Source organism: Lepidochelys kempii, chromosome 6 (assembly GCF_965140285.1).
Source record: "Lepidochelys kempii isolate rLepKem1 chromosome 6, rLepKem1.hap1, whole genome shotgun sequence".
Taxonomy (NCBI): domain Eukaryota; kingdom Metazoa; phylum Chordata; order Testudines; family Cheloniidae; genus Lepidochelys; species Lepidochelys kempii.
In genome coordinates, this window is record NC_136385.1 from 123,544,124 (window position 1) to 123,568,970 (window position 24,847).

At 38.9% G+C, this 24,847-nt stretch overlaps 1 protein-coding gene across 1 annotated transcript in view; it reads left to right on the forward strand.

The window, feature by feature from the left end:
• EXOC5 (exocyst complex component 5) overlaps positions 1 to 21,372 on the forward strand; it is a 46,557-nt gene extending 25,185 nt beyond the window's left edge. Inside the window, exons 5-18 of the mRNA XM_073350016.2 lie at positions 1,441 to 1,505; positions 1,909 to 1,937; positions 2,088 to 2,197; positions 2,465 to 2,509; positions 2,631 to 2,771; positions 4,500 to 4,582; positions 5,808 to 6,017; positions 8,430 to 8,577; positions 11,004 to 11,112; positions 12,627 to 12,747; positions 13,335 to 13,421; positions 16,286 to 16,394; positions 17,013 to 17,228; positions 19,147 to 21,372. Coding sequence (XP_073206117.2) covers positions 1,441 to 1,505; positions 1,909 to 1,937; positions 2,088 to 2,197; positions 2,465 to 2,509; positions 2,631 to 2,771; positions 4,500 to 4,582; positions 5,808 to 6,017; positions 8,430 to 8,577; positions 11,004 to 11,112; positions 12,627 to 12,747; positions 13,335 to 13,421; positions 16,286 to 16,394; positions 17,013 to 17,228; positions 19,147 to 19,335 — 1,662 coding nt within the window. The 3' untranslated portion in view covers positions 19,336 to 21,372. The remainder of the gene's footprint in view (positions 1 to 1,440; positions 1,506 to 1,908; positions 1,938 to 2,087; positions 2,198 to 2,464; positions 2,510 to 2,630; positions 2,772 to 4,499; positions 4,583 to 5,807; positions 6,018 to 8,429; positions 8,578 to 11,003; positions 11,113 to 12,626; positions 12,748 to 13,334; positions 13,422 to 16,285; positions 16,395 to 17,012; positions 17,229 to 19,146) is intronic.
• Positions 21,373 to 24,847: the final 3,475 nt, after the last annotated feature.

Consider the following 24,847-nt stretch of genomic DNA (forward strand, 5'->3'; position numbering starts at 1 on the left):
TGGCTGAACAAGAAGTAGGACTGATTGGACTTGTAGGCTCTAAAGTTTTACCTTGTTTTATTTTTGAATTCAGGTTTCTTTTGTACATAATTCTACATTTGTAAGTTGAACTTTCATGATAAAGAGATTGCACTACAGTACTTTGTATTAGATGTACTGAAAAATACTATTTCTTTTGTTTTTTACAGTGCAAATATTTGTAACGAAAAATAAATATAAAGTGAGCACAGTGCATTCTGTAATTGAAATCAATATATTTGAAAATGTAGAAAACATCCAAAAATATTTAAATAAATGGTATTCTATTATTGTTTAACAGCACGATTAAAAAGAGTAATTGCGATTACTTTTTTTAATCACTTGACAGCCCCAGTTTTAACACAGTGGCTAGGATTTTCTTTACACCCCCCACCCTCAAGGTGCCCTCCAGTTCCCAGGGCTGCAAGAATAGAGCTTCCAAAACCATCATGGAGGCATTTTGTTTGGGGCTATCCACAAACTTCAGCTTTTAAAGGGCTTCAGTAACATCCAGCTGTAATGTTTAAAATTGCAAAAGCTGTGATTTGTATTTTCATAATTTTAACTTAACCTGCCAAAGCTGTCACTAAAATCTGTTCAGCCACCCTTTATCATGACTGACAGTGAAAAGACAAATTATCTTAGTCACCAATCAAAAGTTTTCCTGTCTATGGGCAAATAGGAGTTTGCAAACTGCTTTAACTGCACTTGGGATATTTTTGTAACTAAATATTGACAAGGGTGTTTGTTATAAGATGTTATTTTATAGCCCCAGGATTAAACTCCCTTTCATCTGAAACATAGCCTCTGCCTCAGAGGAAATAATTTGTATGTGATATCTTCCCCATTCCCCTCCCCTAGCATGATCTTAGAAACTCTCGCCATGCTCTACTGTAATCCTCCAGGCATCATGTCATGATTGCCCTTTCTAGTTGAAAAAAGTCAGGGTGCAGCTTTACTTGGGACTTATTAGTGCTGCTTCTGACCTGGCTGGAATGGTCACAAGCCACTTTACCCTGGGGTTTAGCAGAACATCACAGCATTGCTCTGACCTTTCTAGTTCAGAAGTGGGAGATTGAGCTCAATCTTGAATTCTGATCCCTTGCACACTGTAACGTTGCAGTAGCACTAGACACGTAAGCTAGTGGTTTTTAGAGATTTAAGATGCTTTATTGTGACCCTATAACAAAAAGAGGCTTGTGTTTACATGAAGTTGTATGAGCGACTAGTAGGGACATGAAGATTGATCTGACCTAATAAAAACATGCTGAGAGTTCTGAAGCAGGTATTACTTTCCATGTGGATACCAAGCAACTTTAAAAAGAGGGGAGGGGGGAAATTGTGAAGAAAAAGAGAAGTCCTACGGCCATAACTTTTAGGGTTGTTTTTTTTAGTAAACTTGTGACTTCCCTCCCCCAACAGATTAAAGAGGCAGCTGATATTATTCAGAAGTTGCATCTGATTGCACAGGAATTACCTTTTGACAGGTAAAATCCAATTCAAACATTTTAAATAATCATTGGAAGAGCTATAACTTTATTGTGTAACTTCAGGGTTTTTTTCGTGGTGCCTGGCCTCAGCTGATTTTTTAAAATAGTTTTTGACATGATGAGTGTATTTAGGATCACCTTTGAACATACACCTCAAAGTACTTGATAAATTTTGCTGAAAACAACCTAATTTGAGTGTACTTATTTCCTTGTAAATTCTATACTAATTTTTTATGGATTTCTTACAGATAAAGCTTGAAACATCATTGTCTTCCTGCTCCATATGTTGTTAAACCCTTAACTACAATTGACAGCAAAAGTGTTCAATTAACATGTTAATACTCGTTTGAATTTTTTTTTGATGTGGGTTTTGATTAATAGTATGTTTTTGATTTAACAGGTTTTCTGAAGTAAAATCAAAAATAGCAAGTAAGTTTCCTCTCCCATTCAACCAGTTTTGCTCAATCTTAACTTGCGTTGCTTAGTTCTTTAATCTGCTTTTATTGATAACATTCAGCTGTCTTCGTTTTTTTGTCAAAAACTTCCTTGCAAAGCCTGATGAATATTTTTTCTTTTCAGGTAAGTACCATGATTTAGAGTTGCAATTGATTCAGGAGTTTACCAATGCACAGAGAAGGGGGGAAATTTCCAGAATGCGAGAAGTAGCAGCTGTTTTACTTCACTTCAAGGTAAAGACTGAGTTTTTAACTCTAAAAGCACATGATGCATTAGGTACCTGTACCAGAATACAGTAATGAAGCTGATCTAGACTTCTGAAGAAAACGGGTCTGAGAAAGTTCATCCTTTTGATAAATTTTCTGTTAAAACTAAGCAGACCGTTTTCCATAATTGCTGCATTTTCTTTATTTAATTGTCTTTGTGTAATGATATTTCACAATACTGTAAGCATAGAAAACAACATGTTTTAATTCTGGGTTGTTTTTTCCATCCCATAGGGCTATTCCCACTGTGTTGATGTATACATAAAACAATGTCAAGAGGTAACGTTTTTAAAACCAGATGTACCTTTATTTTAGGGTCAATTATTTGTGCATGCATTTTACTATTGTTGATATCTATTGGTTTGGAAATATTACACTGTAATGTGCCTTTAATCTCTAGGGACCTTACTTGAGGAATGATATATTTGAAGATACAGCCATCCTCTGTCAGCGAGTGAACAAACAAGTTGGAGATATCTTTAGTAGTCCAGAGACTGTATTGGCCAAACTTATTCAAAATATATTTGAAGTCAAACTTCAGGTATTTTAAATATGGCATATTAAAGTTTGTTGTTAAGAATGAGTAAGACAATTCCTTAAGTACTTCTTGTAACAAAATCCCAAAGAATCTATATTGTTTGTAATATTTTGAGTAACCTTAATCATGGAAAAATCACATTTGATTGCTCTTTTTTAAAAATTACAACTTAAACTATCAATTAAGAATATTAAAGTAGCTGTTTGTGTACTGTAAGCACAATGTAATCAAGAATACATAAAATACAAATATATGCAGACATAAACTGGAAAAATAGATATATTGACTAATGATTCTGGTAATGTCATGCACGTACTTAGTCTATCTCTGCAGACCCAACATCCAAAATTTGTGGAGAAGAAACATTTATGTTTAGTAAATGTCTTTAATCCTTTCACTCTTGGAATCAGATTTCCAGTGTGAGGCTAGCATCGAATATGCCAGAATAATTTATGCCAAGGAATAGGGTCCTATAGCTAATGTATGAAAACCTGCTGTAGCTGAAAATGACAGTCCCTCATTCTGCAAATATTTATACATGTGAGTAAAGTCAGCATGACTACTCACGTGTGTAAAGTCACTTCCCTGTAGGTGTGGAAGATCTTGTTCTTCCTATCTAGAACAGTATTGGCAGAACCTACTCATAAAATTGAAGGTTCCTTAGATTTAATTCTTGGGCTTTCCTTGAAGGAGGAGTGATCTGTTCACTTACGAGCATGTAAGTGGATCTAAATTATTCACTTGTTCATCAGTTGTTCATTTACTCTGTCTGTGTGCTAAGAATGCATGTACACTTCCAGTCTTTTTGCTTAGAAAATCAGATGCTTTGGCACTTATTTCTTGGGTCTTGTGCATAAGCAGTTCAAAGATATTTCAAACAGCAGATGTCTTGCACTTCCAAACTAGTTTTCTTAAACTAAACACGTTGAACTAAAACCCTGGAATTAAATGTAAGATATCTGTAAATTGAGATAAAAAGTAAATATTTATGACTATGTTATATAAGATGCAGTACATTCTTGAGGGTTTATTGTTAAGGCTAAGTTTTAGTCAGGGGTATTTTTAGTAAAAGTCAGGGACAGGTCACTGGCAGTAAACAAAAAATCACTGTCCATGACCTGTCCATGACTTCTACTAAAAATACCCCTGTCTAAAACTTGGGGGGGGGGGTGGAGGGGGAGAAGGAGGAGGGCGCCACGGGTGCTCGGGGAGGGGGGGGGGGTGCAGGGTTGGTGAGGCTGGGACAGGCTCTCTATCCAGCTCCTGGGAAGAGGCAACCCTAGCTCCACTTGCTGCTTCCGCTCTGCCCCAAGCCCCAGTTCTGCAGCTCCCATTTCCTGGGAACCATGGCTAGTGGGGGCGGTGCCTGGTTGCCAGCAGAGGTAGCATGTGGAGCTAGGGGAGCTGAGGATTGGGGAGCCCCCCACTCCAGGTAAGCAATACCCCATATCCCAATACCAAGCCCTGACTCCTCCCCGCCCCCAAACTCCTGGGAAAATGGGGAGAGCCCGAGACTTCCCCAGCAGCAGTTGGTGCACCTGACCTAAGGGCTGCCTGAGCTCCTTGGCCAGCCTGACCAGACTGCTGCAGAAGTCACGGAGGTCACAGAAAGTTACAGAATCCATGGCTTCCGTGACCTCCATGACAAACATGGAGCCTTATTTATTGTAGATAATATGAAATGTTGATTTTTCTTATTCTATTAACTGAGATTATGCCTCCATTTTATAGAGTAATGTAAAGGATCATTTAGAAGAACACAGGAAGTCAGATGCAGAACAGTATCTTAAGAATCTTTATGAGATGTATACAAGGTAGCTATAAATTTGATTATCAACATTTTGTTGTGTCAGTAGCATCTTGTGAAAGGTTCATTTCTTGTTAAGAGGTGGGAAGAAAGGACGAAAATTCCAACTTCCTCTAAAAATTGGACAACTATTTTGCTGCCCATCTGCCTTGACAGTTTTCCTTTTTAAATTGTGTGACCTTTTCAAAAACAGCTGTTGTACTTTTAAAGAAAGTGTCTAGATTTTTAAGGAATCAGAGACTGACATTATTATTTAGCAAAGTATATAAACACCCTACTCTTGTAATATGAAAAGTGTAATTGACAATTTGACTGCACTTCTCCCATATGTATAAAGCTGTAAGAAAGTTGTGACTTTTGGCGGGTCCAAAAGTTGTGGCCACAATTTGTGGAAGTTGTGGTTTGGGGTGCAGGTGTGTATGTGGCTGGGGTTACAGGACCTAAACTCTTGCTTTGTAACTGACTAGGTGTTGAGTTGGAAGCAGGGCCCTTTACCCTCCACAAGGGTCTGGAGAACCCCCCTGTTCCTCCAATCCCCAGGGTGGGGTAGGGGGGCCCAAGCCCTTGCACCCTAGAGCTGGCCATAACTCAGAAACCCTAGAGACACTGTGGGTGGTTGGCACTGCTGGGCCTCCCCCTCCCAGCCCTGCACCCTGTGGGAAGCATAAGCTCCTGCCTGGCGCCACTCACTGGGTCCTCCCCAAGTCTGTCCCCCAATGCATTCTGGCAGCTGAGGAAGGCAAAATCCTTGAGGTCACGCAGGAGATACGACTGGTCAGCAGACCCAGCCCACTTCACTGGGCAGAAGCAAAACTTGGCAGCACCAGTGCTAGTGAGGCTGAGTGCAGGTGGGAGCACTTGGTGCAGGGGGAGGCAGCAAGCGGGACGAGCCCCCAGGATTGTGCAGCCCTCATCCACACGGGTCCCAGGCCCCACTGTTGTCCTCCTCCACGTCCCCCATCACTCCCACCATGTCATGATGGAGAGGGGTGGCTGGGCCAAGTTGTGGTGAGTGTTGAAAGATGCAGTTTCCACAACAAAATCACAGCCTGCCATTTTCTTATAGCAGTACATATGTGCATAAATTATACAGAGTTTTTTGTCATTTAAATTTGGTAAGGCTCAGATATCCCAGTCAGGATTGGGATCCCATTGTGCTGGGTGCGTTGCAAACATGTAATACTGTAATTCATACAAATGCAACATTTTTTTTCTGTTTCCTTTGCATAAAGAACTACTAATCTTTCAAGCAAATTGATGGAGTTTAACTTGGGTACTGATAAGCAGACTTTCTTGTCTAAGCTTATCAAATCCATTTTCATTTCCTACTTGGAGAATTACATTGAGGTGGAAATTGGTTATTTGAAAAGTAGGAGCGCTATGATTCTGCAACGCTATTATGATTCTAAAAACCACCAGAAGAGGTCCATTGGCACTGGAGGGTGAGTTTCTTTTTAAAGAGGGAAAATATAATAAAGGGCAAAAATACAGTGAACATCACTTAAACTGTACATTGATCATCTGCATAAAAGCTGGCTTCCAAAACAATCGTTATTTTCTGTATTACTTGTGTTGTCACATTATATTACCGTATACTAAAAGGTTTGCTCCTCTGGATACAAAGGAAATGCTAGATAAATCCATTATATAGTCACATGAAATTAAACTTAATGTCTTCATCAAGTAAGTTGAAACTTAAGCCTTAGTGTCTAGCAGACCTTTCTGCACCAAATATAATACTTTTATCTAATATCTTTCTCAGGCTTAGTGTGAGCCTTATTACTGTAATAAGGCTAAAGACTGACACACCCTGAAATAACTTGGCATCACACTACCACCTGTGCAACAGTTGACCACTAAAAGTTGAATAGGAGTAGTTTTTCTGGTGCTTCGGAATTTTTTTGCAAAATATATAGTGAAGAAGCCTTACATTTGAGCCTAGGTGATCAAATTGGACAGACTCAAAGTGGGATCTTTGAAATGTAGACTCTGTGCACAGCTGAAAGTGTGTTAGCAGTTATGCATTCTTTCCTTTTGTTTATGAAGGAATCAGAATTTTTTAATGTGTATGTTTTAAGACAGTCTTGTAAAATCCCACTCATCTGGGGCAAATACAAAGCTTTTGTGGGAGAGTATGACCAATTGTATGATCTAAGTTTTCTCTGTAGTTGTTAGCCCTCATGGCTCCAAAAACAAACTGAATGTACCTAATATTTAAGTTGCCATGCAGCTGCTGTAGTTACACTGTTGGTCTGAAGGAGAGCTCCAATAGGCCCTGCTGGATCCTTCAGCCTCCCTCTCTCCTGAGTGCATAGAGGGAAGGGGATTGAAGACCAGCAGTTGTAATTCCCCGCTCCCCTGGGTCATGTCTGTTCCCTCTTTTATCCCTGCTGACTGGAGCAGGAGTTGGAGTCGCCCTGCTGTTTTGCCCTGTATTCTTCTGCCCAGCTCTGGCAGTTTCATGCTGAGACATAAGAAAGGGAGGAGAAGAGAGTAAGTTCCATAAAATGCTTCAAAGAATCCAGCAGCAGAGAGGGCTAGAGCTGAACTCTTGGTTCTCCTCCTCAGCAACAACCACACGCTTAGATGGTGAGGGTCTGTAGCACCGAATGCGCATAGCCACATTATACGGCTTTATTTCAGGCATCTAAAAGCTCCACAGGGTTATTACTGATCTGGTGTAGCCAGGTTAATCATGGACGACCCTGTGGCTGCTACCAGTCTGTGCCCAGGAAGTGTCCCCTCCTGGTCGCAAGTCCTGTCTTCAGGGCTCAGTGTGCAGGGATTTTATCTCCAAAGTGGTCTGTATGACCAAAAGTGCCACCCGCTGGTGACCAACGATGACTTCAGTCCTCTTAAGCTCAGCTCTCAAATAACACATCCCTATGACTAGAGCCCCGCAAATCTGCGGACATCCCCTTTGTATTCACAGACCATGTTTACAGACTGTCGATCGGCTGCGGATACAAATTTTGTATCCGCGCAGGGCTCTACCGTGGCACAGCAAGTGGAGCAGCTAGGAGGAGGGGTGAGGTGCCTGCCATCAGGAGGGTGCTTGAAACTTAGCTGGGGGACAGAGGCTGAGGCTTCCGCATCTTTGAAGAGCTGCTGTTGAGGTTTACTGGATTTGGTGGGTCACAGAAGAAAACTGATTTGGGGGAAGGGAAGGAAGAGAAAAATAATGACGTGGCAGGAAGAGATCTGATGTTGCAGGGGAGAAAACAAACAGACTGAGATGACTGGAGTGCTGGTAGAATTGGGGGGAGTGTGCATGGAGGGGAGTCTGGGCATGTGAGACTGAGCCAGGGCTGCTTATTGAGTGAATGTTGGAGTGGTATGATTGTCAGGTGCATTGGGGTGTATAAGAGACAGAAAAACTAGTGTGGAAAGAGAGTCCAATGGGAGTTGTGAGTGTCTTAGAGGTGTGTGTTAAGTGTGAGTCTCGGGGTGGGGGGAGGCTCTAAACTCCCACAACAGGATATAAATATACACCATTGAACTCACTGGGAATTACTTGTGTCATGCAGTGGGGAGTATCTAGTCCCTAGGGTGTGGAGGGGCATAGCAGAGTAGTGTGGGTGTGGTCGTGGTGGTGGGATTTGAGGAGTGGGTTGTGCATACTAACGTGTTTGGTAAAGTCAATAGGTTTTTGTCAGCTCTGGTAAGTTTTTCTTGACCGCTTCGCAAGGTTTTATTTATTTGTTTTTACTCAAAATAGAGATGTGCACCTATTAAGTTATATTTTATGCTTCTGTTTACCATGTTAACTACTATAATATTCCCAATGTATTGTTAAACTTGAACATTTAAAATTTCCACTCAGTGAGATTTCCCTCTGGTGTATTGTATTCTAGTATTCAAGATCTCAAAGAGAGAATAAGACAACGTACAAACTTGCCATTGGGCCCAAGTATTGATACCCATGGAGAAACCTTTCTCTCCCAAGAGGTGGTGGTTAACCTTTTGCAAGAAACCAAGCAAGCTTTTGAGAGATGTCATAGAGTAAGTCTGCTTTCTGTGACTGCTATAAATAGATATAATTTGAATGGCACACAAAACCAAAATTGAGCTAGAAGAAGCAACTGTTTACACCCTCAATGCAAAGATCACATCTTGTTTTACCATTAGATGAAGTCTAATAGGTGGTGAGGGGACTTTGTGCAGAGGCAAGGACTTGGGTCTTATTTAATTAAATTAATTACCTTTTTAAAATCAGGGTCATGGTAAGGTAACGCCAGACATTGTTTATAGACTTCTTGTTTTTTAACAAAAGTGAGTTACAGGAAACTTCTGACCATTTGTTTTAAAAACACTATTTATAACCAATTGGAATAAAAATAGCTGTTAATGTTGTTTTTGTTTCTAAATCAGTCCTTAGAATTGATTAGCATTTAGTATAACAGCTTTGATATGTTGTACAAATGTAACTTCTTGTTTTAAACTCTGTGACAAAAATAAAATTAATTTAGATAAAATAAAATAGTAGATAATTTCCCTCCAAACATTCAACTGTCACATGTATCAATCTTCCATTATTAATTAATACTACCGTTGAGAGACTGAGGGGAATAATCTTTACTGTTGCATTGTTCACCTTCTTTTAATCCTTTACTGTTTTCAAATGTTTGTGCCTAATACAAAATAGAATTTTTACTATTGATATAAATCATAGGTTTTTCTGTGGCTTATTGGCTGTGTGGGTGTAGTGCTTTAAAGGTTTAATAAAAACCTTAGATTTAATTACAAACTTTAACTTATTTAAAGTTTAATTACAAAATTTAACTTAAAGAGAAGCCAAAACCATTTTTTGTAAATACACACATCTATTTATAAGAATTATCCTTAAAATTAACAAAATGGAACTTAAAATATTTTGCTGAACCGTCTGTGTGTTAAATAGCTTTTAATATATTAGATATTGAGAGGATACAGTGTAACCATGATTATAGCAGAAATAGATACAACCCTGGTTAATATTCAGATAACAGCCAGATAACATTGAGAATGTCAAAGGGACAGCATGATGCATAGACAAATTAGTCATTTTATCATTATAGTGGTCATTGGTAAAAACTGCTGTAGTTATAGCTCTGTTCTAACTTCTGTTCTAACCTTCCTTTTCAGTTGTGCATAATTTCCCCCCCCCCCCAAACAAATTCCTTTTCGGATGAAATTTTTCAAGTTTGGTCTCAGCCCAAGACTGATTTGTTTGTAAAGTTAGAGTAAAATACATTCAGGTATTTCTGCATGCATGAATGAATGTTGCACTTTCATAACTAAAACAGATGAAACTAGAAACTTTAAAGCACAATTTATCAGGGAGACATAAAATAAAAACTTCTAAAGGTAAAGAATATTCAAAATTAGTAACTTCAAAGGAATGCATTTGAAGAATTAAGAATGTGTCGTTTTTATTTTTGTTTTTTTTGTACACCTAAACTAAGCATACGTTTAACTCCAAATGCCAGCGGTCCAGGTCTCCTGTGCTGCAAAGGTCTATAGCAGGGGTCGGCAACTTTTGGCACGCGGCCCCTCAGGGAAAGCTGCTGGGAGGGTTTGTTTACCTGCAGCGTCCGCAGATTCAGCCGATCGCAGCTCCCACAGGCCGCGGTTCACCATTCCAGGTCCATAGGGGCTGCAGGAAGAGGTGGTATCTTACTTTTGCAGATATTTTTAACTACAAAGGACCAAAGTCCAGTTGATGTTCAGACAACTTTAAGAGCCACCTTTTTTAAGTTCTAAAAGCCCAAATAGTGTTGCTTGCTTGCTTGTTTTATGAAAAAGAAAAGGCAGAGCATCAGATTTATATCTAGGATGAGATTTTAAAATTATGTGCATATAAAAATGTACTCACACCATGCAGTTACTGGAATTGTATTTGTGCGCTTGGTAACTGACCATGCAAAAGACGAGTTAGATGTGCACTGTTACCCTGACACTGCATATGGTCATAATAAGTGTGTATCAGTTATTCAAACATGCAGCTCTAAAAATCTGAGCATACCTGCCTACTCAAATGTATGTATGAAAATTTCAACATGTGATGAATGTCTATAGTCCTATATTATATATTGATATATAGGGGCAGATCCTCAGCCAATGTAAAAACTTTATTGACTTCAATGGAACTATAATGTCTGAGGATCTGTTTTATTATTTTGAAAGTGCTATGTAATTCTAAGTCTTCGATCACTATTTATATATTTTTAAAAAGCGTGTACATAGGATTGTCTACCCATGAAGTTATTTGGGAACAGCTCTGTGTGTGGTCACGTTGTTGTTCTGGAATAAGTGTGTCCACATATGGAGTTATTCTGAAATACCTTGTATGCTTTAAATTCACATTGTACTCTAATTCAAATAAACTTCCAAGTGTAGACACCAAGTTCTAACACAAAGTATCAAAATATTTGTTGTTCTTTTTAAAGCTCTCTGATCATTCTGATTTACCGAAGAATGCATTCAGAATTTTTTCTATGCTTGTGGAGTTTTTGTGTATTGAGCACATTGATTATGCCTTGGAAACTGGACTTGCTGGTAAGCATAATTCTGTCTTTGTTTTCTTAAATGTGTGGTATTTCATTATAAAATAGCATATATTAATGTTTCTAATTTCATTGGTCAATGCATTCAGAGCACTTCATACTCTTCAGTGATTGGGCTTGAGATCTGTGCAAGTTAGTGTTATGCAAGGTGTGTTGATTAAGGGAATTAATTTATCTCATTTATTTAGAAGCCAAAGTATAAGCTTCTGAAGCATACCTTACATATGGGAAATCAGTACAGATTGAAAGACAGTGATTATTCAGAAATATCTGGAGGCTTTATTTCCTGCATCATAAGAATCTGAGTATGATCATTCCCTTCCTACTTCTTTTACCTTCTCCATAAAAAGAGAATAAGGTTTTTATATAGTATGTTTATTTAGTGTGTTTGTGTTTTTACATGTATATGTTGTATAGAGGAACATTTCTTATATAGAAAGACTTTTCTCATTGTATTTACTTTTTTAAAAAAACCTCTTTTGTGTGTGTATATTTTAATATTTTAGGGAAACTTATCAAAGTAAGGTTTTTTTTTCCTGTTTCATATGATAGATATGGTTACATAGTTATAAGTCTTTAGTACAATTTGCTGCCTTTCATTGATGGGCAGAATTCCTGTTAATATTAGCGGGAGTCCATTGAAGTTACCCTATCTGCATACAAGGAATATTGTATATAGGCTTTTAGGGTAATTATGAAAAAATCTCTTGACTTAGGCTTGGTCTACATTACAGAATTAGGTCAACATAAGGCAGCATAAGCTGCCTTAATTATGTCAGTGTACACACTACAGCCTTGCTCCCACCGATATAAGTGCCCTATTACACCAACATCATAACTCTACCTCCGCAAGAGGCGTAGAGTTTATGTTGGTATAATTAGGTTGACGGTTGACTCAGTATCTGTGTAGACACTGCATTACTTGACTCGGCTGTTGGCTGTCATTCCAGCATGGAGCCATGAAATTGACAAGAAAGTTGGGGTGGGTGGAGGGGCTCCAGCTAGAGCCCAGCTGTTCCCAGGCTCCTCAGTCCCAGCTGGGCTGCACATGTCCCACTCAGAGCCTGGCTGCCCTCTGGCTCCCAGTCCAGCTGCTGCCCAGGTTCCTTGCGCCCACCTGGCTCCCCACAGGGAGCCCTGGTGCTGCCCAGCGGCAGGGAACTGAGAGCCAGAGGCGCAGTCCGGCCCCCAGGGGGAACAACATGTAGAACTTAAAGCCCAGGCTCTCAGTCCTCCACACTGCCCCTCTTAAGTCGGTGGAAGCGCTCATGGTGAGGACATGCACCACTGCAGTGTTTGCACGTCACCCTAACATAGGTCAACTTATGTTTCTAGTGTAGACGTGCTCTTAGATGCTTAACTCCCATTTTCAAAGTTCTTAGGAGCCTACATCCCATTGATTTTCACTTAAGTACTTTTGAAAAATTTACCCTTATCCTTAGGATAGTGATACAGATTACATGCATTTTCTTTTTTTATGATCCTAAATAAATGTTTTCACTTTAGGCATTCCTTCTCCTGACTCTAAAAGTGCAAACCTTTATTTCCTGGATGTTGTACACCAGGCCAATACTATTTTCCACTTGTTTGACAAGCAGTTTAATGATCATCTGATGCCATTAATCAGGTATGTCAGGTGTTCTATTTTGCATTTCTTCTGTGAATATGTATGGTCATCATTGCTAGAAATTATGAATTTCATTTGTGTTACTATTAATACAGTTCAATATTTTTATTAAAAAAATTTGGATTAAGAATAATTTCAAGTTATTGATGATGGAAGTTGTGGAAAGTACAGTGTTTGTTTAAATCTGACTTGTAATCAGTAAATTTGGAAGATGAATCTTTTAGTCTATTATGCTGATGTGCAGTGTGTTGGCATGCACAGCAGTCTTGGCTCACTCTTTGGTCCACTGGGGACTGGCAGCAAAATGGAAGCAGAGTGCTCAGTCCAGGGGCAACTCCCTCTGAACTACAGAAGAGTGTCGCCCACCTCTGGGTCAGCAAATACAGTTGTGGGGTCTCTGGCTTTTGAAGTAGCTCCATCCATCAGTCCTTGATTACAAAGACAGAACTGCATCCAGTCTGGGACTTTCTGGGAGAGGATGGGTGGGGAATCCTGAAGTACTCCTGTTCTCGCTAGCAACCAAAGCAAATGGATTTGATTTGCATTATGTTTGACTATGTTATGATTTTTTCCCTACTATTTTATAGCTCTTCTCCTAAGTTATCTGAATGCCTTCAGAAGAAAAAGGATATAATAGAACAAATGGAGATGAAACTGGACGTGGGCATTGATAGGCAAGTGAAGTTTTAAACTTCCCATCAATCACTGCTCTACTTACCATTTTTAACATAAAAGTTTTGCCTTAGCATGTTTTTCCTGCTGGGAAGTAATCATTTAGAACCACAGAATTTATTTTCTTTGAAATCCAGACAGAAAATCAATGATCACACTGAACTTTTGTCAAGAAAAAACTAATTTTGGGAGGCTGAAATTTTTCCATGCTTGATTTTTGACCTGAGACTAATTCTTTTGGGAAGAGTAAGCAAAATCCTTCATCCACTTTTGTGTTGAGGGAATGAGATAATTCACAATTTTCCTCCGTCTCTCTAAAAAACAAACAAACAAACAAAAAAAAACCCAAAACACTTCCTGTTTTGGGCTGCGGGGGAAAAGCTCACATACAGAATGTTGAAACTTGAAATGTTAAAGTATTTAAAGAGCAGTATGTGTGACAGACTGAAAGAGATTAAGTGGCTTGCTTGAGTTGGACCGTGGTGTAATGTATATCTTGGGAGTCAAGAGAATTGAGTGTATTCTGGGTTTGACATTGACTTGCTCTGAGACAGAGTGATTCATTTAATCTCTGTCCATCAGTTACCTCCTATATAAAATGGTGTGATTTTTATGGATGGAAAAAGCACTATAAATGCAAGTATTATTGTCATTTTGCAGTTGAAAAAGACAAGAAAGAGGTAATGCTTAATGTTAGGGAGCAGAGCCACAACGTAAGTACTCTACTTACAGAGTATCTATATGTTTACTTGTACCAAGGAGATTTGTATTATTCCCATATCGCCAAATGATTTGTTGTTTGAGCTTTGACCAGTCACTTAAGATCCATGCCTCAGTTTCCCCTTCATGATATAAATAATACACCCCCGGGGGAATTGAAAATTAATGTCTGTGATGCCTTGAAAAGTGCCATATAAGCATTACTTATTAGGTGTCCACTCCATCTCAAAGGGAAAATAACAGAACTGTAGAAGAGAAAACAAGCATTGATCCTTGTATCCTAGCTCTGTTACCTTCTGCATGGTGAGCAAGAGTCTCAAAGTATGTAAATTGCAAAGGAATTGAGGGGTGGTTTGGTAAAAATATTTGCTATGGCGATGGAAGGAAAGGAAAAATGGGAGAAAGTACACGGATAACAATGGAGATTTTAGCCTCTGCTGCTGGAAATGCCTTAATGGTTTAAACATCAAGTCTGAAATACTTAGACTCTCTGGAGCCACGGATTCAAACCTAGACAGGTTTGCCTGAGCCCTCAGTGTCGTAGTAAATGATTAAGTTCTGTGTACAATAAATAATCTCTAAAGACTGTGGGGGGATTTTCAAAAGTGCCAAAGTGATGGAGGAGCACAAGTCCAGTTGGAAGTCAATGGCACTGTGTTCCCAAGTCACCTAGGATGGGATTTTCACAAGCCCCTATGTGTTGCAGACAACTACATGTTTGTGGTGGTTCTGTAAAAGAGAGACCAATTTTGAGACAAATCACTTATATAAAAATGTGGTTACTTGCACACCATTTTGTCTACATGAGCACCAAAATACCAGAAAGAGCCCCAAGAATAGATCACGCTGGACTTGGGCACTGTCTGGTAACAAATAAAGGTAGATTCCCAGGCACTGTTGGTTTCAATGTTATCCAGAATCTGACAATGTCTGATAGCAGACCCTTGAAGAGTATTCACAATGATGTTTCTTCCCCTGTAATGATTAGCTGAAATGATTTTAGTCCCTGGGCCATCATAATGAACTAGCATTGCTGTTCTACATATCCATAATAGATTGCCTTACATTCATGTATATTAAAAATGGGAATTGGAAGAGCAGGGGGATGTGACTCTGATTTCTGTTATTGACTGGGGCAAGGTTGTAAAGTGAAGTACAGCCAGAATGGGAGGCTGAGTTTCATAGGCATGGAAAATAATTAATTTGATTCCTTGTTTTGGGATTAGGTATATTTTCCCCTCCCTCAAATTGTGTGGAGCTTTCATAGGCCAAGCTATGTAGCTTCATTTTTGCTGATTACAGTCCCTAGAAAACAGTGAGAGAATCTGTTCTGCAAAAATGAGTGTTCCAGGGAGAGTCACTTGGGAGAATGAGCTCCATGTGTTGCAGCTGCTTGCTCTTCAAGCACTGCCTGGATCAGCTTTGGGATTCACTGTAAAATAAACATTTCTGACTTTTAGATAATGTTCAGGAAGGATAACTGCTAGGGGGAAGAGAAGAAATGTGATGCAAATAAAATTGCACTGGATATTTCAAGACAAGTGACCAGCACTGGTGAATGGAAAGATTCTTTCTTGTTGCAAGTGTTCTGTGATGCTGTTTCGCTTGAACCGTGTATTATTATTTATAAAGTTACTGAACTAGGTCTAGAAAGTCCACTTCAGAGTCTTTCTGGTTTCCCCAGCAAAGAAGAGTGCCTGGCTATTCTGAAGAACTGGCTTTAAATGGGTTATATTTCAATTAATGTGTCTCCTTTTAAAATCAGCACATACTGTATTGCACTCCAGGATAAAGAGAACTTTGGAGCAGAGACTTCTCAAAGGCTTCTCTATCTGTCTCTCATGCACCTACCACCTTCAGAAAACCAGACTTGTCTTGTGTAGTAAAATTGTATTGCACAGCAGCTTCAAAAATATTTTTGGTCTTTGCAGTTCATTTTACCGTGAACGTCTTTTTTTTATTAAATGGTGAAACTCATTTAATGTTCATGAATTTGTAGAAGTGGTGGATCATGGGGGATTTCTACTTCACTGTGCACTAATTGCTTATATTTTATGTGGGATAACTTCAGAATTTTTAAATGTTAAAACCAAGTAAATGAAAACTTTTATTTTAAAACACACGTCTTATATTTTAACTTTTAAAGGACATTGAATTGTATGATTGGACAGATGAAGCACATCTTGGCTGCAGAACAAAAGAAGACAGATTTTAAACCAGAAGATGAAAACAGTGTTTTGATTCAATATACTAATGTGAGTAAACAAATAGAGATTTGTCAGTAATAAACAGTAGCATTTTGAAGATAATTTGACCAGTATTGGCATTTTGATAGTGTACGCCCAATTACACATACATCTGGTTAACATTCAGGCTTGTTTCACTCTATGCCAAGGATTCTCAAACGCCTTCACAATGTGGATCCTAAACTTGGTGGGAGTATTCTCAGTTTTGTTGTATAATCATAGTGTCAAACAGCCCCAGTCAGACTGGACTAGGTGCTGTACAAACACAAACTTCCCCCTTCCCCAAAATACCACCTAAATTAACATGGACCAAAACTTAATAGAGAGTTTGTTATGGATCTGCCTTCCCATTTGCAGGTCTTCCCAGTGATAATGGCAACAATTTCTTACACAGAAAAGTAATATTAGGGCATATTAATGTATTTATGGATGTCTTTCAATGCAATTTTTCTCCTGAAAAATGAGGAATGCCAGCAGCAAGTGGTCAGCTGCTGATCCACAGACCATTATGTGTGAGCCAGTGCTCTATACGTTGCTTGTGATTAATCTGAGACTCTGCTTTCCAAATGTTTTTTAAGAGGGGAAACTTCTCTCTAATCAGTTAACTTACAAGCAATCCTTTTATAGGCCTGTGTCAAAGTATGTGGCTATGTCAGAAAGCAAGTGGAAAAGATTAGAAAGTCTATGGATGGTAAGAATGTGGACACAGTTTTGATGGAGCTTGGAGTTCGTTTTCATCGACTTATTTATGAACATCTACAGCAATATTCCTACAGTTGCATGGGAGGCATGTTAGCAATTTGTGATGTGGCTGAATACAGGAAGTGTGCCAAAGACTTTAAGGTTAGTGTATGCATACTTAATATATATGGTGTTATAGAGGCATATATCAAATGCCTGGATAGTGAAACAATATTTTTGTTGAAAAATGTCATCCTTCATATAGCCACATTTCACATCTTTTGCCTTCTATTCACAACCTACCATACATTTTAGACTTTAGATTGCCCTTGTACCATGGCAGCAGCTTTAATCATTTAATAAATTATGCCAGCAAGACCGTCTTTTCTGAATAGTCTTCATATCTGTCTCCTAAATTCACTTGCCTTGTGTCATGAGCTTACCTGAGTCAGTTGAGCATCTCACAAAGCAAGCTTGCCCTGATTTTATAAATCATAATAGCCACCTGGGATTTAAAATTCCAAAACATAAGTCCTTTGCTGGCTTAACCAAATGGTGTAGTCAGAGTTAGGTCCCTGACCAGGCCAGGCCTTTTGGGTTAAAGCAGGAGAAATCTTCCTCCCTGTCCCAGCCAACCAGAACTGGCCCTTGGAAGAAGCAGTCAGCCCATTTTATCTTGCCTGCTGGGCCTTGATTGGCTTCTGCCTGCTTCCAGCCCTTCTAGCTGCTGGAGAACTAATCCTTATTGGTGCTGCAAGCAGCTGACCTTGAATGGCCTCTAGACAGTTCTTGTTGGTTCAGACTGGCTGCTTTTTTTGTTAGACACCTTAAGGTGGAGCAGGTCAAGGTCGTTGTGGGTATTTCAACAGGGAGTAGCAAATGCCTGCTACACACCAACATGCATTATTTTCAATGTAATTCAAAAATACACTGAGTGTTTTCATGTGTATGTAGGATTGCATATTGAAATAAGTTAGGAATGTGCGCGCTACCAGACAAGGTAAGACCTGTGGTCCATCTAGTCCAGTATTCTGTCTTCAACAGTAGCCAGTACCAGAAGCTTCAGAGGCAGGTGCAAGAAACCCTGCATTAGACAGATGTAATATAATCAGCCCCGCATATTAGGTGTCCTCCTAATTCCTTTTAGTTAGAGATTTAAGACTACAAACATCTGAGAATTAGTCTCTTGCAAAATTTATTACTGTCAACTATTATAACTCTGGATATTCTTTTTATCCTAAATGTCCCATCCGTATTTGAATTGTGCTAACTTTTTGGCCACAACTTCCTGTGGCAATTAGTTCCTCAGTTTACTTACATGTTGTATGAAAGTACTTCCTCCTCCTGGATTTGAATATGCCATATTTAATTTAACTGAACACCCGCTAATTCTTGTGTTTATGAGACCGAACAGAAGCTCCCAGCCATCTCCATATAATTCATTTTGTTATATGCTTTTAAAGCGTTATGAAGCTGACTCATTTTTATTTCCAAACCAAGCTCCTTCAAATAGCAGAAGCACTTGTCCTTAATGAAAGTTAAGTTCATGACAATTTTGAAGCTGTAATAAATCAAGGTCATGTCATTTTAGAGCACACAAAAAATATGAAAAATTCTTTGTGCAAACTATTTTTTCATGGTGGGATAACAAAAATAAAACTGAACTTTACCAAAAATGAGAAATAAGCATGTAGCGTCTTCCATAAAGCTATAATTGCATGTAACTGGGTATTATAAAAATGCCACCTCAGTCATAAGTAGTGTAACTATAATACTGGTGAGGGGTAGTGGTGGTTTGTTACAGGTTTTTTTGTTTTGTTTTGGGGTTTTTTGAACAATTTTCAAACATTCTCTGAATGGTCACATCTCACATCTAAAACAAAAGTACTCAAATTCATATACATTTTAAAAAATTAAATCTGGCTTTTAAAAATTGCTTTAGTCTGTTTTTTACGGAACACACAAATGAGTCTCCTGTGTGGAAAATAGCACTGACATTCTAGATGAACTTTGCAGCAGCTATTTCATTATAAGACTTACACTTTGAGGATTTTTACTGTTTTTTTTCTCTTTCAAACAGATTCCATTGGTGTTACAGCTTTTTGACACCCTCCATGCGCTCTGCAATCTTTTGGTTGTAGCACCAGATAACTTAAAGCAGGTCTGCTCTGGAGAGCAACTTGCTAATCTGGACAAGAACATCCTTCACTCCTTTGTTCAGCTGCGAGCTGATTATAGATCTGCTCGCCTTGCTCGCCACTTCAGCTGAGAGTGCACACAAACACGTTGTACTGTGTTCAGGCCGGGGGTGTTAGAAAGCACAGGGAATAATTTCTTATTAAACAGCAGTTGTAATTTCTGTGGGACAGTGACTGTTCAGAACAAAACAGCAGCCATATTTAAACCAGAATTTATTTGAAGAATGTGAGCAGATATAATCCTTAATTCGGATTCCTTAAACTACAGTTCCCCCAGATATGAATTTCTGCAAAACTACTTGCCACTAATTTTCCATTGGAAGAATGTTGGTGAAGGAAGGCAAGTGATAAACCGAAAGTATTTTAGTCCTCAGTCTTGAATTATCTGATACCATTTGTTAGACTTTAACTACAGAGCATAGAGTAGGTAATGGATTACATAGAATAAAACTGTGTAAAAAAATTAATCAGTTTTAACGACTTAAACTTCCGCACAGCTAATCATAATCAAATTATCTTTGCTGATTGGTGTTTCTAAATCATTTCATTCTTTCAAAATGTTATCCCATGCTGTACAATTTCTTACTTTAATTAATTAGCTTTGAATTTCTCTGAGATGTAGGAGTAACAGAAACACTATCCCAAGAAAGATGTAATTTATTCATTGTATAGAACTTTAAGCTGAGCTAAATTGGAGCGGGGTTGTTGTTGTTGGAGCCCACTGGAATGTATCAACTTCGTATGAACTCACGGCACTCTGTTTATTATCTGTCTGATCAATGGCACTTTTAATTTTAAATATGTTCCTAAATGAATGCAACTGCCTTGTTTTAGATTTCATTACTGTGAGGTGAAGATGCTTGTTGTCAGTTTACAATAATAGAAACTTGTTTCTGTTTTTCCTTCTGTACATAAAGAAATTGAGATTGTAACAGAAGTGAAGGGATGAGGTACAGCCCACACATTCATCTGTAGATGGGAAGAATTTGTATTAAATCTAGCCAAAATCCAAAGCTGAAACTTAGTTTAACTTTAGGACATGACCTTCAATACCTGAGCAACATAAAATAGTTGAAGGTGCAGAAACTTCTCTTCCCCCGATATAATTTTAGTGCTGGAGTTAACTATTATTGTATGTGTGTTTAAACAATAGGAACTTACTCAAGGTGCCTCTGAGATGGATCCATGTTGGGTACAGTAGCTAAAGTGAAGTAATGGGGATGATGAAATATTTGGGGTAATATTTTCTAACCGTTGAAACTTCTGTAGTAAGTGGAGACGTTTTAGAGCCAGAGAGCTGTGGAAACCAGGTATGAACTGCACTGTTTCAATGTCCTAAGTTCCACTCATCATCACTGTGCGGATCATCTGTAGCACTCTTAGTTCTACTCTGCAGGCCTCGCATATTTTCTGCAGAACTTTCTCTCCCTTCTTCAGAGTAGGTTTTCCTAAAATCTACTTTGTCTCTCAATTACAGCTATTCTCTGCCAAATTTTTTAAACTTCTAAGGCTCAGTCAATATTGATTTTTCCCCTTTATTTTATATTGAGCAGAGTATTATATTGGTAAACAAGAGAAATAAAGTATGCCAGGTTTTCCTCCAAAGCATCCTGGGAAACTGTGGCAGCTTTGTCCAAATGTATAGCTCTATTCCTTGGCCATGGCAGAATCACAAAGAGTTCTGGATACCTGAGGAGGCACATGCTTGTACTGTTGCCATTTTTAGAAAGCTCTGATGTGAATTCAAATTATACCTCTCTGTTATCTCTGTAACTTAAAGCCAACAATTTTAGGACTGTGGTTTTACTAACCAATATAAAATCTTTGCACAAAAAGTGTCAATTTGTATACACTTCAGAACATTAAACAAAACCACTAGGCATCATTTTAAGACTACAAATTACAGAAGTGCTTCAAAATGTCTTGTTGTAAATTTCTTGTTTTGAGTTATATTTTAAAATTATATAAAATGTACTTTACTTTAACTGTGGTGTTTTCCATGCATAAGTTCTGTGCAATATGCTCTATTATGTCTATTAAAATAATGATGAGGTAAAAATAGGTGAATACTTAGACATGTAAACACTCAATAAAAGATATTCCCTCCACATGCCTTTTTCATTCCATTCCATTTCCATATTCTTATCTTTATATGCAATTTTATAAATCCCTTTTATTAAAAAAATCAATAAAAGTAATTTTACCGATCAAATTTATTGATAGTGTGGGCCTTCCCTTCCCAATTTTAAACAACAAAATAAAAAACATAACACAAACCTTTTATATAAGAGACTGTTATTACCATGAAGTTTACTTTAAAAATAAATTTTGGGTTGGGATGGGGGAGCTATAATTTTTATACATTTCGGAGTTTATAGCTTTTATAGCATGTAATTTAGGAAAATATTTCCAGGAGTTTCTGAATATAATAACAGTACTATCAAAAATACAAATATGCTTTTTTATGTTCATGTAATGAGTTAAAAGTACTACTTTTCTAACGTTCACTCTTGGAACATTGGCTTTTAACAAGCTGGCAGCCAAGTGAATGTTTAAGAGGAGGTATGTGTATGTGTGTGTAATTATGCTGTCTCCAATTGGTTAAAACAGTTTTTGCAGTGAATTATTGTAGGTTAGAAAATAAGCTGTTTTTACAAGTCCTATAATTTATTAACATGACTTGCTATTGTATTTGCATAAGTACAGAGGGCAGAAAAAAGGCTCTTCTCAACAACATAACTCAACAAATATAAAAGAAAAAATAAAAATCAGCCAAATGGAGGAAGTGGCAGATGAGGCTGGAGAAAAGGAAGTTCTAGGTGGGTGGAAAGAGAGGGTAGTAAAAAGACCATGAAGATGACATAAGCTAAAAGCATCTGGAGAACAAGCAATTTGTAAGTAAAAAGCCCAGCACCTGAAAAGGGAAGGCTAGAGTCCTAAAATATGATTTAACCTGGCCCATATATCAACAACATGCGAGAACAGATAGGATTGTGATCAGAAGTCTTTATACAAGTCTTTATACATCCTTATATTAAATGAGACACTAGAGAAGGGGAATGGCTAAAATGCCACACTTTGGAAGCAATCATGGATTTCAAAATCCTTTTTAATGCAAAAGAAAAAGCTTCCACATTCAGAGTGTAAATCTACTCTGAAGGGTAGATACCTGTCTGAATGTGGGCTCCACTGCTTTCTGTGAGGAGTGGAAAATACACCAGCAATCTGCAGTTTAATTGGAGTGAAAGAATTTCCTGGAGCCAAGCTTGTTTTCTTTTTCAAGGCTATCAGTGGTCTGTAGAATGGTACGTGGCTGTTTTAATCGCAAGATACTGTCATGCAGAATGTCCGTTTACCGTGGGTCTCAAGCAATCGGTAAAAGAACTTTGTTTTTTCTACCTATCTCTAAGTGCCTATAAAGCATCTACGATGTGCTGCACGTAACTTACAAATACAGTGAGAGGTGATTCAGAGGCAGTCAGACGTCTTTTGTATCTAACTGGTGTCCCTGTGGGTGGATGTTCAGTCTCCACCCTGCATTAGGTTTAATGCTGGCTGTTTCCATTCTGTTTCTGTGGGGAATGCAATGGCAAGGAGGTGCATCTTACAAGGTGATTTGATGACTGAGAGGCTAGGACTCATCCTGCCCTACTTTGGAAGTTTGCCCTGCTTTGGCCTGCTGGCTCTATCCCCAGCTTCCTCAAGTCTGTGTATGGGTGCCAATAAACCTAGTGCGCAGGTTGATCTTATCTGCCGTGGAGGCTTCCTGAAGGAAAGGTGACCTTTGAAATAACGTTGGACTGCTGTGGCAAGGGCTCTGTCAATATGTATCAGACCCCTGAATTGACTCGGTAGCGCAGGCTGCTGGGGGACAGGCACGGCTTCATTGCCATCACCTCCTCAAATATCAGGAGAAAGAGCAGGCAACTATCTTCCCCCCTTCCTCTCTCACCCTCAAGAAAACCCTCCCCCACAAAAGTACCTCATTTGAGGGAGTGGAGTCAGAGTTCAGTTACTGCTGACAACTCGACACTTAGCTGTGATCTTCCCCGATCTCCCTGCGGGTAAGGCTGCACCCCTGCATCTCTGCACCTCACAGGGGTAGTTTCTTTCTGAGCATTGCAGGTGGGAAGTGGAGCCTGCAGGCTGATTTGTCCAGCACACACCCTCCTCACTGTAAAAGTTTGTCTTCATGTACAGTACTACGCTGTGCTGCTGTTTTGAAGACACTACTCTGCTGATGGGAGAGCTTCTGCCATCAGCGTAGTTAATCCACCTCTCTGAGGTGAATTTAATAATAAAAAAATGGTGGGACTAACGTTTGCAGACCATCACTCCGGTCAATCTGCTTATCCCTTTTCCCCACTACCATCTCTGTCTTGCCTGTTTAGATTATAAGCTCTTTGGGGCAGGAGCTATTGTCTCTTACTCCATAAATGGTGCCTCACTCTTGGTTGGCATTATCCTAATACTAATAAATAATAGTAAATTTGCAAGAGTTGGCAATGCTGCTATTGAGTGGATTTCACTTCCCAATCCCTCTTTACTCCTCTTGCATTGGAGCCAAGTTTCTTGGGCTTTAAATCACTGGAGTAGATTTCACCTTTTGACTACCTTTGATAGTTTTCTGCAGCTTGTAAGAAAACTTTTGTTTCCAAATGCCTTTGTATTTTAGTGATCTCTAGAAGAATTGCAGTTCTGTGGAAATGAGTTCTTTTTAGTGGTCTCCAAAGGAGGGTGGCAACATCTAAAAGTGGGTAGACCAACCTGATGAGTGAAGGTGTACTCAGTCAATATATAGTGTGGAAAGAGCATACTGTTTCTAAACCAAAATGAGTTAGGCGTTGCCTACTGAGGAGAATGCGTTGCTGGTCTCCATTGAGCCTAGGTTAGACTAACGATCTTGCCAGTTTAAGTGCAGTAATTTTGAACTTAGCAAAATATTGACTATTATAGTGCAGCCATAGAAAAGCCAGTTAACGTGAGCTTTAATCTGAAACCTTTTTATAACATTCATTTTATTATAAACAATTCATTAAAAATAACTTGCTAAGGCTTAGACAAGTGGATTTTTGAAGGTTGCTCATTATCATAGAATCATAGAATATCAGGGTTGGAAGGGACCCCAGAAGGTCATCTAGTCCAACCCCCTGCTCAAAGCAGGACCAATTCCCAGTTAAATCATCCCAGCCAGGGCTTTGTCAAGCCTGACCTTAAAAACCTCTAAGGAAGGAGATTCTACCACCTCCCTAGGTAACGCATTCCAGTGTTTCACCACCCTCTTAGTGAAAAAGTTTTTCCTAATATCCAATCTAAACCTCCCCCACTGCAACTTGAGACCATTACTCCTCGTTCTGTCATCTGCTACCATTGAGAACAGTCTAGAGCCATCCTCTTTGGAACCCCCTTTCAGGTAGTTGAAAGCAGCTATCAAATCCCCCCTCATTCTTCTCTTCTGCAGGCTAAACAATCCCAGCTCCCTCAGCCTCTCCTCATAACTCATGTGTTCCAGTCCCCTAATCATTTTTGTTGCCCTTCGCTGGACTCTCTCCAATTTATCCACATCCTTCTTGAAGTGTGGGG